The sequence below is a fragment of the Eulemur rufifrons genome, chromosome 18 (assembly GCF_041146395.1).
Source record: "Eulemur rufifrons isolate Redbay chromosome 18, OSU_ERuf_1, whole genome shotgun sequence".
NCBI classification, from domain to species: domain Eukaryota; kingdom Metazoa; phylum Chordata; class Mammalia; order Primates; family Lemuridae; genus Eulemur; species Eulemur rufifrons.
In genome coordinates this window covers 49841033-49859506 of record NC_091000.1, presented here as the reverse complement: position 1 = coordinate 49859506, position 18474 = coordinate 49841033, and the positions used below count along the sequence as shown (strand labels likewise).

General features: G+C 40.8%; 1 protein-coding gene across 1 annotated transcript in view; it reads right to left on the bottom strand.

Moving 5' to 3' along the window:
* Window positions 1–3633, bottom strand: part of DCDC2 (doublecortin domain containing 2) — a 151540-nt gene extending 147907 nt beyond the window's left edge. Inside the window, exon 1 of the mRNA XM_069493406.1 lies at window positions 3329–3633. Within this exon, the coding sequence (XP_069349507.1) occupies window positions 3329–3621 (293 nt within the window). The 5' untranslated portion in view covers window positions 3622–3633. The remainder of the gene's footprint in view (window positions 1–3328) is intronic.
* Between the last annotated feature and the right edge of the window lie 14841 nt (window positions 3634–18474).

Genomic DNA, 18474 nt, shown 5'->3' with positions numbered 1-18474 from the left:
GAGATGCCTATTATTCCATTACTATTTGCTACAGATCTTAGCTAGTAGTGATCATTCTTTAGCTGTTGCATAAGCATAACCTGAAAACTTTATACCTTTGTCAACTTCAAGTTGTAAGTCCATCACTGTGATCTGGTTCCAGTTTTAAATGGTCCCTAAACTGTGCTTCATACATACAAGGTGCTAGATAAACATTTTGGTATAAAAAAGTAAAAATATAGCATTTAATTTATAATAATAGATAGCTAGATCCTTTACCTCAGCTACTATAATTGCTAAGTTGCTAAAAAAAAAAAAAAAAAAAGTTTACGTTACAGTTAATTTTGGCTATTGAAATATTTTCATTGTTGTTTATTTTGGGGGGATAGAATACTTTAGTTAATTGATACCTCTAGAAATTATCATGTATTTCCCTATATACACTGTGGTTACATAAGATAACACAAATACTCCCTCTGTCTTAGCAATAAAAGAGTTTTCTGTGAATCTGCAGGAATCTGATTTTTTACTTAATACCAAAATATTCTAACTGTCATGTGCAGGAAAGCGATCTCAGATCTACAATATTAATGTAGTAGAGTCAACTTCCAAAAATTCACAAGGAAAGTTTTGGGGGAAAATAATCACCAAAATTTTCTGCTATAAAATTAAGGTTTAATAGCTACCTGCAGTTTAGTTATCATTTCAACAATATTAGAAAAATCTAAGTGAAAGCAATTGAAGCAGGAATTTGATCAGTTCCATTTGAAAAATATTTTGCTATCTTTCCCAACATCATTTAGGATCTAAGTGAAAGCCCATGAATTACCTTCAATATATTTTGGGCTTTCTTCTGTTCTGCCAGTTGCTTCATTTGTTATAGAAACTTACAGGTGCTGAGCTTCAAATATATTCAGCATTTAGATACTCTTGGCTTCTATCATTATAACTCATAGATACTACTACTTTAACACAAATAAAATAAATTAATCATCTGTCAGCACAAAAAACTAACCATGGACACTGTTATAACAAACTCGGGGGTTTCTTTGTGTATGAATTAAAAGCAAAAATAACCATGCAAATTCCTTATTTATAAAGAGTGATTTGAAGTGCACTTTCTGTTTGGTTTGCAACTGTATCTTTTTTTATCTTATGAGTTTGTAGGGCCAAGTAAACAAAAGAGAACATGAATTACTAAAGTGAGTCTAAAGTTTTCAACTGTTCATAGATTCTAAACCAGATTTGCATTCCCATGAAATTCTTTTATAATATGTAGAAATCACTTAATAAAAAATAAACAAATTATATAATAAAAGGAACTGGTTGTAGAAATGCCTTACATTTAGGTAACACTTTGGTGTTTACACATTCACATCTATAGTATTTACATTTTACAACAACCCTGTGAGGTAGGAATGGTTCTGTATTAGGAAACTGACTAGCTGAGTCAAATGAATTGCCCAAAGACACAGAACTAATAAACAGCTCAATCTCATCTCCTGGTTTTAAGTTCTAAATTTCTTTTGAACACACAGTTTCATTTAGCCCTTTTCTATGAAGTTAAACAAAACATACTTAAGGAAGTTTTCAGGGAAGGGAAAAATAAATCCAAATGTATCCCTTACCTTCCATAGAAAGACTGACATAACAAAAAGCAGTACACCTAGAACTCAGTTTAAACAAACTGAAGAGAAGAAGGATGATGTTAAAGAACTTTAATGACAACTTTGAAAATTACTTCTACACAGTTAAAAACTGGATTTGAAGTTTAATTATTAATAATTCAATTGTGCTTGTGAATTCACAAGCTTAGATTATGGTAAGGATTTTTCTTTCTTTCTTTCTTTCTTTTTTTTTTTTTTTTTTTTTTTTTTTTGCTATCCTGGGGACCAAGATGAATTTCAATTAAAATGTTCTATTAAACTATGGAATATATGATGCAGCAATTTCACTCCTAGGTATATACCCAAGAGAAATGAAAACTTGAACACAAATATTCATAGAAGCATTATTCAGAATAGCCAAAAAGGAAAACAACCCAAATATTCATCAACTGTTCATGGATAAGCAAAATGTGGTATATCATGGAATATTACTCAATAAAAGGAAGAATGAAGTACTGATGCATGCTACTTGGATGAACCTTGAAAACATTACAGTAAGTGAAATAAACCAGACACAAAAAGCCACAAATTGTATGATTCCATTTATATGAAATTTCCAGAATAAACAAATTCATGGAGACAATAGATTAGTGGTTACCAGTTGATAAGGGAAGGGGAAACTTGGAGGTATAGGATTTGGGGGGGGATGGAAATGTTCTGAAATTACTTTGTAGTGACGGCTGCACAACTCTGTGAATATACTGAAAACCATTGAAATGGGTAGAATTGATATTATGTGAAATGTATCTCAATAAATTTGTAACAAAAAAACTATAGAATATAAAGTTCTACCTGTCATATAATGCCCACCCCACCAACTCTCAACTTCCACATAACTTTATTTGTCTAATTGCACATATCCCTTTGTACTTTGTCTTAAAATTATCGATGTGCACATAGTCTTTCTCCTGTTAGACTGGAAGATCCTAAAGACAAGGATCATGTTTTGTTCATCTTTGTTCCTTTCACAGACCTAAGCCCAGTTTGCTAGGTCAGGGAACATCTACTGAGAGCGAGCTCCCTTCCAGGAGCTGGGGATAAGGACTCCTGTCCTTTAAGATCTAACCATCATGCTGCTGGAGACGACATGTAGACAAATACAGTCAGCCAAGAAACTTTTCTAAGCATTATGCTAATAGCATAAGCATGCAGGGGGTGGGAGGAGGGTCAAAACTGGGTGCTGTCAATTCACTCGGAATGAAAGATTGAAAGAAATTAAACAGTGGGGGGACGGGAGAATGCAGGCAAATTTCTCCTCTGGTCACAATATGGTGTTCAAAACTTGGAAGTGATTTTTAAGAAATCCTCATTTAAACTAAAAGGATGGGTTCCAAGAAAAAAGTAAGGGGGGGGGCGGGGAGAGAAAAGAAAAAAGCTAAACAGAAAATGCAAAAGTATCGGTTTGGCCGCTAACCTTGCAAGGATACTTTTTTAAAGATTTCTGTTGTTTATACGCAAATTTTAAGTTTGTTCCTACTGTTACCCAAGTGAAATTCCTTCTCCAGTAACAGGGTCAACCTCTGTCTCCAAGTGCAACAGGAGTTTGAGAGGTATCACACGGCCAAGTCACAGCCCCTCAGCCCACCGAGGTGTGGGTGGGCCGGGGGTCCTGAATTTCCTCATAGCAACCACACACCGCAGTGCACCCTGGCGTGGTGGGCGCAGAGGGCAGACCGACTCACTTGAGTTTCTTGAAGGCTTCCTGGCCTCCAGCCACGTAGTTGCCCCCGCTCTGGATCTGGTCTAGCTTCCGGATGCGGTGGCCAGTCCTGGGGGTATAGATGTTCCTGACCGCCCCAAAGGGCGCCTGAACGCCGCCTGTCACCTCCTTCAGGAAGACGTCGAAGCTGGACACCTTCTTCTCCTGGAAGACGACGCGGCGCCCCGCGAAGAAGGGGTCCCCGTTGCGGTACACCAGCACGCTCTTGACGACCGGCTGAGACAGGTGGCTGGACCTGGCGCTGGTGCCGCTCATCTTCCCCGCGGGACGCTGCCCCAGCTGGCTTCTCTGGGGGAGGCACCTCCGCTGCCCCAGCGGCCTCACCGCACACACAGCGCGGGATCGCCTCCTGAAACGAATGAGAAACTAACAGATCACAGGTAAAAGAGAAGTAACGGCCGTGCGCTTGGCGTCCACCCCGCGGAGACACTGTAGGCTGCAGGACTCAGGGCAGACGTTCAAGTACTTCACCATGGTCTGCACAAACCAATCAGCGCTCGCAGTGCGCGCGCGACACCTGCTTCGCAGGCCACCAGCAAAATCAAAGTGTACCACCTCGGAGCAGGAGCCGCGCGAGGCAAGCTGAGTTAGGACAGAAGGGAAAGAGATCGGAGAACACATACACACACACACACACACACACTATAAATGTGGTGAAACCCAATTTCTAACATCCTACCTGTGCTACTCTCCAAACAGCTTTATTTTCTTTTCTGTCTTCTTGCACCCTTACCCCTCAATCTCCTGCTTGCTCCCAAATTAAAAGCAATTAAGTTCCTGGCTGGAATTGTTTGTCCAGGACCCCTCGCCCCCCTCCCCGATGACCAGCGCCGCCAGGTGGCGAAGCTCGGGTGGGCATCATTTGACCACACCCGGCAGTGGCGCGCAATAGAGTCCCGGGGGGTCGGGGCAGTCGGTGGGTCCCTGGGGAGGCGCCCGCCACCGTGGTACCTACCGACACTTGCGGGCAGGCGGGGGGAGTGGTGGCTCGGGCGCCGGCGGGCGGGGGCAGGCGCAGGGCGGGGCGGGGGCACCGGGACGGCCGCGCGTCGCTAGCGCTGTTCCTCCCGCTGCCGTTACCTCTGCGGGCCTCCCTCCCCCGTGGGGAACGGAGTTGTTATTTCCCACCGTTTCCATAGCAACCGCAGCCTCGCGCAGCCAGCCGAGTCCATGAACTAGGCCGGGCGCGCGCCTGGCTCCCTGGGGCTTTGCTGGCTGCCTCCCGCAGAGGCGCGGAAGAAGTGAGGGGCTTGCTGGATGAAGGGGAAGCCTAGGTGGTATTATCATGCGGTCATTCGATAAGTGGACGCCTACTGTGTGCCAGGCGCTGTGCTAGGCGTTGGGGTTACAGCTGCGAAGAGGATAGCCTAGCTTTAGGCGGGGTGGTGGGGTGGTGAGCGTGTCACTGACACAAGGTTAAATGGCTGACTGGCTCTGTCCAAGAGCCCACATCCAGGCTATTTGTGTAGATTATTAGCTCAGTCTGTGAGGCAAGATAGGGGAGAGGAGAGTATTAAGAACCTCAGTAAAGAGGTTGCTTTGTCCAACCCAGCGTGGAACATACATATTGTGGGACTGGGAAAATTCTCTAAAAAGTTGAAATCTTGCAGTTTATCTCTGCCAGTGTTCCCTTTATTCCTCCGAAGACCTTGCTACTATGTGTCATGTCCAAATTTCATTACTGGATGCCTAGGAATTCATAATTCATCATACATGAATAAAAATAATAGTACCATTAATTGAACACTTATAACCATGTACCGGGCATTATGTTAGGCATTTATGTAGATTACCTAATATAATGTTCACAATAACTTTCAGAGGTAAGCATTCTTTGCTCAGATGAGGAAACTGAAGTGTAGAGAAACCAAAGAAAGTAACTTCAGGTCACACACGAGTTCAAACCCAATGCTGTCTTATTCCAGAACCACCTTAACCACTATGTCATAAACAACATGAAAGGTAATGTGTGGGGCGTTGCAATCTGGGCAGAAACATTGTTATCAAAGTCATGTAATACATTAATGCCTTGAAAGTTAACAGTTTTCAAAAGAAGACCAAAGAGAAGAAAGAAATACAAGGAGAAAAAAATACTGGGTTATTAAGTGCTTGTCTGATTTCCTTAAGTAACTAATTTTGACAGTTAATACCTGTGACATTTCACTTTGACATTTCTTGTTTTATTTTTACTGTAAAGGTACATCCTAAATCTTTCAAACACACGTTTTGACTTGTGATTATCTTGCAAATTTTTTTGAACAATTTTTGTACAACCGTAGATAAGTCAAAAATCTGTATTATTTTTAAATATGAGTTCCATCATAAAACCAATACAACACAGACAGCTCAAAATATCAACAAAGTGTTTGGAAAGGATATGGCTAATGAACATACAGTACACCGATCATTTAAAAATTTCTGTTCTGGGCCGGGCGCGGTGGCTCACGCCTGTAATCCTAGCACTCTGGGAGGCCGAGGTGGGCGGATCGTTTGAGCTCAGGAGTTTGAGACCAGCCTGAGCAAGAGCGAGACCCCATCTCTACTAAAAAATAGAAAGAAATTATATGGACAGCTAAAAATATATATAGAAAAAATTAGCCGGGCATGGTGGTGCATGCCTGTAGTCCCAGCTACTCGGGAGGCTGAGACAGGAGGATCGCTTGAGCCCAGGAGTTTGAGGTTGCTGTGAGCTAGGCTGACGCCACGGCACTCACTCTAGCCTGGGCAACAGAGTGAGACTCTGTCTCAAAAAAAAACAAACAAACAAAAAAAAAAAAACAATAAAAATTTCTGTTCTGGTAATTTTAATCTTGAAAACGAGCCACATGGACAACCTGAAACCAAGGTGGATAATGATAAACTAAAAACTGTAGGGGAAGCAAATTCATCTCAACCTATGCATAAATTAACAACAAGGTTTGCAGTTACTATTCCAACAATATTAGACCATGTAGAACAAATCGACAAGGTAAAGAAGCTGGATATATGGGTACTACATAAATTAAACAAACATCAAAAGAGAAATCGTCTCCAAGCTTGCCTTTCTTTGCTGTCACAACATAAAGGCAAACCATTTCTACAACATATTGTTACGTGTGATAAAAAATAGATTATTTTTGACAATCACAAGCATTCTGCACAATTATCAGATGAAGTGCTGAAACACGGTCCCAAACCAAATATTCATCAAAAAAAGCTAATGGTGCCTGTTTGGTGGCCCAGCACTGGTATTATCCAGTACAGCTTCCTGAAACCTGGTCAATCCCTTACAGTGGATGTCTACTGCAACCAGTTGGATGAATTGAGGAGGATTCTTGTTATTAAACACCCAAGATTGGTCAATAAAGACAGGCCAATCCTCTTGCAAGACAACGCTCAATCACATGTCGCACAAACAACGCTGCTCAAACTACAGAGACTGGACTTGGAAACTCTGTCATCCACCGTATTCATTAGACCTTACATCAACTGATTACCACTTCTTCCAGCCTTTGGACCCCTTCTTACAAGAAAAAAATACTCAATTCTCAACAAGCTGTGAGAAACACTTTTTGTGATTTCATTGTCACTTGCTCTCCAGGCTTCTTTGCTGCTGGCATAAACAAGCTACCGTTAAGCTATCAAAACTGTGTCGATAGTTTAGACATATACTTTGATTAATTGTACTGCTTTTTGTTTGAGATATAATAGATTAAACTTTTGATTCAAAATCGAACATTTCATATTTAATGACCTAATAGAAGAGGGAAATTTTGTATGCTGGTTGTGGAGAATATACAGATTGAGGGATGGGTGGGTAAAATATCTATGAAAATGTGCTACCAGGTAAGTAAGACAGAATACCTGTTTTGAGGAATGGGAAGGCAATAAATTAAGCAACCAAAAACAGCCTAAAACTCCCTGTGATCTTATACTACCCCAGTGCAAAATGAAAACATGTGGCCCTTGTTCAAAAATTAAGAATTTCAAGATGGCAACAGCAGAGCATTAAACCAAGCACAGCATCCTTCCAGGTGTGGGACCCTGTCACTAGCCCATGAAGCCACCCTGCATCTATTTTCTTTTTTTCTTTTTTCTTTTTTCTAGGCTAGTCAAGTGAAGCAGTGGGAGTGGAGAAGGAACAAAGGAATCTGTAACTGGTTGTGATCAATTAGTTGTAAACACCACTGCACTCGGAGCAGCCTGCATCTATATTCTAATGCCTCCTACAATGGTGTCTCCAGTCTAGATGTCTCCTGAGCGTGAATTCATTTATTCAGCTCCCTCTTAGACATGATGTGGTGATAAATGTTTAACAGCTGGCTCTCAGAGGAAAAGGGAGGGCCTTGAGTCATAGCATTTGCCAATCTCTGTAGTTTACTCCAAATATGGCCAATTTTCAGTTACCAATCTGACATCACTGACGGCAAGAACTGCACAGTAGCAAGCCATTGTATGGCATTACCACCAACAGATGCAATAGACATAACTTTAAGAGCACAGACAGTAGTAAAATGTAGGCAAGGATGAGTTTTGAGTATTTATTATCTTTGTTTTCAATGCAATCTATTTAAATATATGCTTACACAATTTTTAATAATGACCATATTTAAAATTCCTGAAAATTTAACAGTTGACTCTCACAATTGACTTGTCACAAGCCAGTACAAGGTAGCTCCCAGCACACTATTTTCCTGGATAGTTTCTCTGACTATCTAAAAGACAGCCTAGACTCAAGACATTCACATGATCTCATGTTTTTCTCAAAACCACTTTTCCTATGTTTCCTATCTCCACAAATGGACCCTCATTTGCTCAAAGCTGGAACATAACACATTTTTCTTCTTCACAGAACACATTTAACTGCTGCAGAAAAACAACAAAAGCAGTCATGTATTTGCAGTCTCTTGTCCTCCTCTTTTTGCTTGCTGAATTGGTTTTGGAGCTCTTCTCTCTTGTACAGAATCCCAACATTGAGCAAAGGAACAAGGTTTTAGGAAGCCAGGAATGTTAGATAAACCCTGATCATGAAGAGCTGAGATGGAAAGAGGATCCACTTCAAGTGGAGGCTGGGGAACATTTGAGAACACACAGAGAAAAGGAAGAGAGAGTTTTGTTTTTAAGCTTCTTCCTACATATGTGAAAGGCATTGAGAATGGGAGAGATGGCCAAAGAGCATTCTTAAAGAAGTTTTGCCATGCATTAAAAATAATACCACCAGCTGGGTGTGATGGCTCATGCCTGTAATCCTAACACTTTGGGAGACTGAGGCAGGAGGGTTGTTTGAGGCCAAGAGTTCAAGACCAGCCTGAGCGACATAACAAGACCCTGTCCCTACAAAAATTTTCTTAAAAATTAGCCGAGTATGGTAGCATGCTCCTGTAGTCCCAGCTACTTGTGAGGCTGAGGCAGGAGGATCACTTGAGCCCAGGAGTTCAAGGCTACAGTGAGCTATGATCTCACCACTGCTCTCTAGCCCAGGTAACAGAGCAAGACCCTGTCTCAAAAAATAACAATAATAATACCACCAAGGCATTTGACATTTCCTCAAGAGCCTGACTAAGTTTCTGAAGTGCTTTTAATTGATATATTTCTGATGAAATAATAAGTATTTTGATATAACACTGTACTAAAACCAGACTACATCACATCCTGGGTTTATAAGCGTTCTTCAGCCAGTCACCAAGTTCTATCAATTCTACCTCTCAGATATTTCTTGAATGCATTCGCTTATCTCCAAACCCATTGGCACTTTTTTGAATTCAGGATATCATCGTCCCCCAAAAAGGTCACCCCGTCTTCAGTTTTACTTCCCTACTCTCCATTCTCTACAGAAAAGCCAGCCTGAAAGATTGTTGAGAAAAAAAATCTATTCATTTCACTTTTTAGCTTAAAACTCTTCAAATGCTCATCATTTTTCTGAAGATGGAAATCGAGTATCATCAACATTGATTGCAAAGTCCTGAATATACTGCTGTTGTTGCCTCCATTCCCAAGACTTCTCCTCTGGACATAAGCACTATGCTTTTCAAATAATTTGAAACTCACTCTTATTTGCCTCTTTATTTTGATGGTGGTTCAATTTTGTTTTTTAAAGTGAAATCACTGGGCTGGGCGCAGTGGCTCATGCCTATAATCCTAGCACTCTGGGAGGCCGAGGCAGGCGGATTGTTTGAGCCCAGGAGTTCGAGATCAGCCTGAGCAAGAGCGAGACCCCGCCTCTACTAAAAATAGAAATAAATTATATGGACAGCTAAAAATATATATAGAAAAATTAGCCAGGCATAGTGGCACATGCCTGTAGTCCCAGCTACCCGGGAGGCTGAGGCAGGAGGATCGCTTGAGCCCAGGAGTTTGAGGTTGCTGTGAGGTAGGCTGATGCCATGGCACTCTAGCCCAGGCAACAGAGTGAGACTCTGTCTCAAAAAAAATAAATAAATAAAAAATAAAATAAAATCAGTGAACTTGTGCAATGGTAGCATGGAAATTATCTGAGATGTCTTATATGATTATACTTTAACCAGCGTGGACATAACTTAAAGTATAAAAACTAAAGATGAAAGTGTAAAGAAGTATAATTTCATGCTGCCTATTTCTAAAAGAACTTTCATTCTTCATAACTATGTAACGTTACAATGCCACTACCTCATAAGGGGTTTAAATTCTGTGAGGGAGGATACCAGAATTATTAGTGTTCATTTTCATCTAAGATCTTTATTCTCTAATGTTCTTGGTCCTATTGAAACATTTCAGTATATAAACATGCTGCAATGCTAACACCCAAGAGAATAGCCATTATCATGTCTATGCTGGTCATCATGATCAATGTGATACAATTTTTTAAAATAAACTATCATGCCCTTCCAAAAAAAAAAAAAGACTTCTCCTTCTACTTCCTTGAATATCCCTTTGGACATATTAATACTTTGTGGCCCTATATTCCCCATAGACATTTATTTGGCTCCCTCCAACCGATACTTCAAGTCTCAACTTAAATGTCACTTCCCATGGGAGAAGGTGGAAAAAAATAAATGAAAATTAAATTAAAAAATAAAAAAATAGATAAATGTCATTTTCCCAGGAAACCTTTTCTAACCCCACCACCCAAATCAGAATAAGCCTCCCACAGATTACATATTTTTCCTCCCTGGGTTTTGCCAATTGTGATTGTAAATTTTTGTATGATATATATTTAATTATAAATTTTTATGTATATTTAATCTTTGTTACATGTTTATATGTATAAATTCACTAAGGGAAGGGATTGTGTCTATTTTATTCAACAGCATCCTACCAGTGCCTAGCATAGAGGCTGGCATATAATAAGTACTAAATAATTATCTCATGAATAAGCAATAAATGGAAAATATATTACATTTAAAAATAAAGAAAAATGGCCAGTCGCAGTGGTTCACACCTGTAATCCTAGCACTTTAAGGAGGGCCAGCCGGAGGAGGTGGGTCTTGAGCTGGGCCTTCAGTATCGACTGAGTGTGAGAGAGTGAAGAGATGGAGAGAAAATCAAAGGTGTCCTAGTGAGAGATAGAAGATGAGCGAGGACAATTTGAAGGGACACTCCTGGGAGGATCCCAAAGGCAAAGAGTGGTCTCTGACCCAGGAGACAGCGAGGAGGGCTGTGGCTGTGGCTGAGGCACCCACGGGGAGGGACAGGTTTCACACTCTGGCTCCGTCAGAGAGGTCCTGTGGTGAACAGAGAAATTCCTGCTCTTCATCTTCGGGAGCGTAATTATGTGGGATCTGGAATTCCCTGGAGTAAAGGGAACGTGAGCTTCCCGCCACCCCCTTCTCAGCTGTGACTCTGCACCTGGCCTGAAATTTCCCTGAAGCTCCCCTCCCTGTGGAGTGAAGCGAGAAGCCTGAAAACCATATGCCCAGAGGCCCCATTAGAGTACGTGGTGACTTAGGGATGTGGCTGTGCCCCGAGAGGGACCTGCGGAGGCTCCCGCAGTTGAGAGCCTGTGAGACAGGGTCACTCGCATGGGGTCCTGCTCAGATGGGCTCCAGTGTCACCTCTGGGTGAGTGGAACGAGCCAACCAGGCATGGGTTCTCTTCAAAACCCCTCTTCTTACATCTTCAGGGGCAAGGGGAGCTCTCAGAGGTAGATTATGACATATACTATAAATAAAGTAAAAATACTGCTATTTTCTCTGCATGGGAGGCTCGAATGCCAGCTTTTTATGTAATGGGATCTTTCTTGTCATTCGGATCTCAGCTGAATGTTTGCCTCATCAGAAAGGCCTTCCCTCATCACCCACATAAATCAGCCCCTGGTCACCGTCTGTCACAGTACCCTGTTGTATGTCCTGGTCCCAGCATTTATCACTCTCCACAATGTCCAGGGAAGTGGGACGTTGTCTATCATGTCGCTGCTCTATCTGCAGTGCTTACAGCAGTGCCTGGCGGGTAGGTGGCGCTCAGCGAATGAGTGAATACCGTGTGTGTGTGTGTGTGTGTGTGTGTGTGTGTGTGTGTGAGAAACGAGAGAGATATGAAGGGCAGTAGGAGAGAAGAAGTGAGGGAGAAAGAAGGAAGGAAAGAACGGGAGGGAGGGTGAGTCCTCGCTTGAGTCTCAGCTGTATGAGACTCATGTCTGAGCATGTCTGACAGACTGTTACGTGGACCCACCAGGAATATTTTTAGGAGAAACTAAGGCATCTCCTGAAAAAAATACTCATCCTGAAGTAAAAAGAAGTAAGAGAATAAAACTGGTCTCAGGTACAGAGCCTAGACCATGCAAGGGCCGTCTTAAACGAAGCATCACATTTGCCAGCTTCCGATCTCCTTTAACTCATGGAGGATTGGATGTGGCTATAAGGAAAACCTGAAATAAGTATTCAAAATAATTCTGTAAGGCACTGAGCACAAACAGCCCTTCTTTTGTCCTGTGTGTAAAATATAACGTGGAAGCGGGAGGGGGAAGGCGAGAGGTATTCATTCTGGTGCAGGGAGCAGAGTCACCTTGGCAGGGCCCCAGGACCCTGAGGACTCTAGCGTGGCACCAGGGCATGGTGCCCAGCAGGAGACGGCGTCACCCCACAGCAGTAAAGGTGTCCGGAAGCCGGCACCCGGCTGCACAAGCAGCAGAGAGCTCAGTCGGAAATAGCACCAAAAGGAACCAGAGCAGAGAACAAGGAACATGTAGAAGCTGTGCAGTGTTAAGAGCCTGTTCCCTTGGAACTTCTAGAAATAACTGGGGGAGTTGTGGGGGAGGGGATGGGATACACATGTACTTTTCATACGGAAGCAAGAGCCTGGCAAGCTGTGCTTATTGATTTTGTCCTATTTTACCCCATCCTGAAAATATAGGAGTTTGAGATGTGAGAGAGAGTGAGGTAGGGGTGTGCAAAAAAATTAATAGATCCTAATAATGCAAATTAGAAACTATTTTAAATATTAATATGGGTTTTTTTTTTTTTAAAGATGAGACACTCTCTGCACTAGAGAGTTTCACCCAGAAAAGCTGAGGTGCAGCAATACATCTCCTTTACAATTCCCTTCACAAACACACCGCTTTGGAGATGCCATTCTGAGGGATCTGATTAACGAGATTCTTTGACCAAGACGGCCACTTGTAAACTACAGAAATTCTCAGAGGGATTCATCAATGTCCCAGGCCTTCTGGAGGCATTTAACTAGCCACCTGGAGGATTCTCCTGTCTCTAGACAATTATTTCACAGCAAGAAAGAAAAAATTGCCTGAGATTTTCAAGCACAGTCAAATTCTCTTGAGTCAATAAACATGTCAGATGGACCATGTAGCTGCCACAGGTCAGTTAGGAACAAAACTTTACTCTTGGAAGGATTGGTCCTTTTCCTATAACATATAGCATGTGAACGTGACCAAAAATTAAATATTAAATATTCCAGATGCCAGAGTACCTTTTTTTTTTTTTTTTTAAAGACAAGATCTCAGGGTCTCATTCTGTTGCCCAGGCTGGAGTGCAGTGATGCAATCATAGCTCACTGCAGCATGGAACTGCTGGGCTCAAAGGATCCTCCTGCCTCGGTCTTTTGAGTACCTGGGACTATAAATGTGCACCACCACACTCACCTAATTTTTTTTTCATTGCGGAGATGGGGTCTCCATATGCTGCCCAGGCTGGTCTTGAACTCTTGGCCTCAAGCAATCCTCCCACACTGGCCTCCCAAAGTGCTGGAATTATAAGCTTGAGCCACTGTACCTGGCCGAGGGTTCCTTTTTCAGGCCTTTTTTCAGAATCTGACCTCTGAAACTGACTTGCTCGATATTTATTGGTAGTGATAGACTTTTACTGAAGGAGAGAAATTAAGAAAATTGCTGACCAGAGATATATTATATTTTAACATGCCTACACATTACAATGCATTTATCAAACTATTTAAATCTCTTAACTAAGTAAAAATGTGCATCTATTTCACAAGGATGTTCTCAAAATTGATCTTAAATTGCTTCCTCCTCCTGAGTAGCTAGAACTATAGGCACACACCATCCTGCCTAGCTAAATTTTTTTATTTTTTTGTATAGATGGGGTCTTGCTATGCTGCTTAGGCTGGTCTTGAACTCCTCAGCCCAAGTGATCCTCCCATCTTGGCCTCCCAAAGTGCCTGGATTATAGACATGAGTCCCTAATAACCTCATTTTAAGTTAATACCTCTTTAAAGACTCTATCTCCAAATACAGTCACATTCCGAGATACTGGAGGTTAGGATGTCAACATATGAACGTTGGGGGAGGACACAAGTCAGCCTCTAACATGCATTATTTGTAATTCTGGAAGTGCCAATTCTAGCCAATCACCACCCTCTTTATTTTGCACATGGTTTATTTTAAAGAACGTTTGGTTTACATTTATTAGTTATTCCCATTTACTTCTTTTCTGTGGAAGTGGATAGACCTACAGGTCTTGAATGGACCGAAGATGCGTTTCAAGCCTGTGGTGAATGAAGACATGTCTAACATCAAATGTCTCAAGGAGCCTTTAGGTGAGAGTTCAGCCGCATGAGCTCCCTACCAGACGGGGATGTGGCAGGAGGCAGGGCTACAGTGATCGTCAATTCATTCACTCTGATGTGTTTCAGTGTACGTGTTAGCAGTGTACATAATTAGTATCACAAATTTGTTTTGTTCCCATATGCTCCAATTTCTGGAAACTGAAGAATAAAATATACACTATAGTTACAGAAAACCAGAACCCCATGAGAATTGACCCATTATGGTGAGTGAGGACCAGAGCAAAGAACTTGGCTTTGGCTTGTTCTTCCCCCACTCCCTCAGCTCTACTGAGGTATAACTCACAAATAGAAAATGTATAAATTTAAGGTGTGCAAAGTGATGATCTGATACATATATTCATTGTGAAATAATTTGCACAAATTAACACATCCATCGCCTCACATAGTTACCATTCCTTGTATGTGTGGTGAGAACACTTAAAATCTATTCTCATAGCAAATTTCAAGTCTACCATACAGTATTAACTATAGTCGCCATGCTATGTGTTAGATCCCCAGAACTTATTCATCTCATTACCGCAAAAGCCAGACACAGACAAATACTGTATGATCTCACTTATATGTGGAATCTAAAAAAGAGATTGGCTTTTTAAATGATATCTGCCTCAACAGGAGGTAGAGGACCCTGCTCTGCTGATTTTTCATGCCTGCAGAAGTAGATGCAATATTAAAACTTTTTTTTGAGCAATTCTATTTGTGGCACAATATACTCTCTCTCACCAGGAGTTTGTTGTGATACTTTGATATTTCAGAAAAAGCTATTTAACCAAAGTGATTTCTCTTCCATGGTGGTTTTTAACAGTCCAGCCACAGGGAGAAAAGAACTTTCAGGAAACTAGGCAACCTAAGCCCAAAATCCTTTCAATACTTCAGGCAATTCTCCATTCCCTTCACTGACAATTAAATTATCTTTGTCACTCTTTTTTTTTTTTTTTTTTGAGACAGAGTCTCGCTTTGTTGCCCGGGCTACAGTGAGTGCCGTGGCATCAGCCTAGCTCACAGCAACCTCAAACTCCTGGGCTTAAGCAATCCTACTGCCTCAGCCTCCCAAGTAGCTGGGACTACAGGCATGTGCCACCATGCCCGGCTAATTTTTTCTATATATATTTTAGTTGGCCAGATAATTTCTTTCTATTTTTAGTAGAGACGGGGTCTCGCTGTTGGTCAGGCTGGTCTCGAACTCCTGACCTTGAGCAATCCACCCGCCTCGGCCTCCCAGAGCGCTAGGATTACAGGCGTGAGCCACCGCGCCCGGCCTATCTTTGTCACTCTTAACAGGAGCAAGACTCTCTTAGATTAGGAATTAATAAGATTGTCACTCTTTTTCTTCTGCTTGACTCTATAAACTCCACTAAATATATCAGGAATGATATTAAGTACTAGTTACTGCATCAAACTAAGTTTTTCTATCTCTTAGCTCTTAATTATGTATATGCATAATCATTAAGTAAACAGGTATAGATATCTCACTTATATTAGTCAGAAGTGGTGTTTAAAAAAATAAAGCCAAAGTATGTCAAGCAGTAAATGTCTTTTTTTCCCCTAAAGAATTCAAGATACTCTAGGTTTATGATTTGGCTTGCTGCCTATCCAAATTATTATATTTTTTTAAAGTGAAATTGTGCTCTGGATAAGGTTTTTAAAAAATAAATAAATTTTTTAAAAGTGAAAATTAGAGTAATGCATGCCTGAGGTTGCTGATTTTTTTTATTGTTGTTGTTAACTATGATAAACTGTGCTAATCCTTTTATAATTCAGATTTTGAGCAATAGCACAATGAAATGAAACTGGATTAGCCCCGCCTCAAATATTCCAAGGGCTCCTTTCATATTTTCGCACTACCAACAGACTAACTTTCTCCACTGACCTTAATTCTACTCAACCTCAGAACATAATGCTCTTTTCGTTGTTTAATTTCAAAAGACTCTCACTGTCCTTTAACACCAACAATTGTGCTTAGGTGGGCCATGAGTCTAACTATATCATTATCAAAAGACTGCTACTGGGATAGTCCAGTATGGACTATCAGTTTTTTAGTCAGTAACTTTCAAGGATTTTTCTTACTTCACTGACAATTACTGAGGTGAAACAGTACTATCTCTTCATATCCGGAAGGTTTTTATTTTATTATAAGGTAAAATGTCTGAAGTCACAGTGAATCATAATGAATAGCAGACTGATGAAAGAAAACTACCCCCTGCTGTGAACAGCTAAGAGACAAAGTTAACCATTACAAAATAACAATTTAGCAGGAAATTATGTCACTGATACAGAAGTTATTAGTTAACCGGAGTCCAGTTTCTGGAATTAATGGAAAGGGTTGCTTTAATGAACTATGATATTCTGGTATCATTCAAGTTTGAAAATTCTAATTTAAGACATTTATGTCAGTCAGTAAGACCATGACCACCCTAATATTTTCTACTCACATAGATTGAGCTCTACCTTAATTATAAACTAACTACAGAAGTTTTAGTGATTGTACAATGTACCATTTTCAACTCCCCGCTTTTATAACATTTTCGATCATTTCTCAACATTTTCAGAGAATGTGGTAAGACCATACTGTGTGTAGATTTGAAAAGTGCATTTTAAAGCATCTATGTGAATAAATAAAAAGGTTTTAAGAACACTTAAGTTAAAATGCAGTAAAATCTTACCTAATAAAAACTCAACACACCCTGAACCCTGCCTGATTGATTTTTAACCATGATTAACTCAATTTTAATTTGAAAGAGACAAATGGCAAAGTAAATTAATGTCAGGAATTTATTCAAACCATAAGAAAGAGAAGAGGAAGGAAGAAACAAGTCACCACATTTCATTTATTCCAAGATGCACATTTTTTTCACATCTTTAAATCTCTGAAGCCAGGATGTGCCTGACAGTCAATGAAATCTTACAATTAACTGTCTTGGCCAGGTGGTAGTCACAGCATAGGTGTATCGCATGAGCATGTGAGAACTTGGTCACATTGTTCACACTGTCACCACTTTAGCTGAGATATATGCATGGTTAGTACCTCAGATGTTATGTTTAATTGACTTTAAAATGAATTTCTTTAAGATTATACCATCATTTAGTATTGAAACAAGAAGTTTTAGGAATGCCTTAACCAATATTTTGCTTATATTTTCTCATTAATGTACAAGAATGTTATATGATAAAAAAAAAATCTATGTCTAAACAAATCTAAAAGAATACTTTCAGGCTGGGCATGGTGGTCCATGAATGCAATCCCAGCACTTTGGGAAGCCAAGGCAGGAGGATTGCTTGAGGCCAGGAGTTCAAGACAAGCCTGAGCAACATAGAGAGACACAATCTCTACAAAAAAAAAATGGAAACATTAGCAGGGCATGGTGGCACATGCCTGTAGTCCCAGCTACTCAGGAGGCTGAGGCAGGAAGATCGCTTGAGCCCAGGAGTTTGAGGTTTCAGTGAGCTATGATGACACCACTGGACTCTAGCTGAGGGGCAGAGCAAGACTCTGTCTCAAAAAAATGAAAAAAAAGAAAAGAAAAGGAAGGAAGGACTTTCAGTAAATATAAAATTATTGAAAATCCATGTGATAAGAAAGTATTATGTCATTATTTAATTATAAAATTAAGTTTTATTTTGTTGAGGGCACGTAAAGTAATGGCACATCTTGTAATCACAGGCATCTTAGATTGTGAGAAGAGTGTCATTGCAAGGCCGGGCACGTAATCCTAGCACTATAATCCTAGCACCTGGGAGGCCGAGGTGGGTGGATCATTTGAGCTCAGGAGTTCAAGACCATCCTGAGCAAGAGCGAGACCCTGCCTCTACTAAAAAATAGAAGGAAATTAGCTGAACAACTAAAAATATATAGAAAAAATTAGCCAGGCATGGTGGCACATGCCTGTAGTCCCAGCTACTCTGGAGGCTGAGGCAAGAGGATCACTTGAGCCCAGGAGTTTGAGGTTGCTGTGAGCTAGGTTGATGCCCCGGCACTCTGGCCTGGGCAACAGAGTGAGACTCTGTCTCAAAAAAAAAAAAAAAAAAAGAAGAGTGTCATTCCAGTCTGCAGGGTAAGTACTGACAAATCTCACCTACAGTTTTACGTGTATGTACAAGTGGAGTCTGCCACCACTTGGT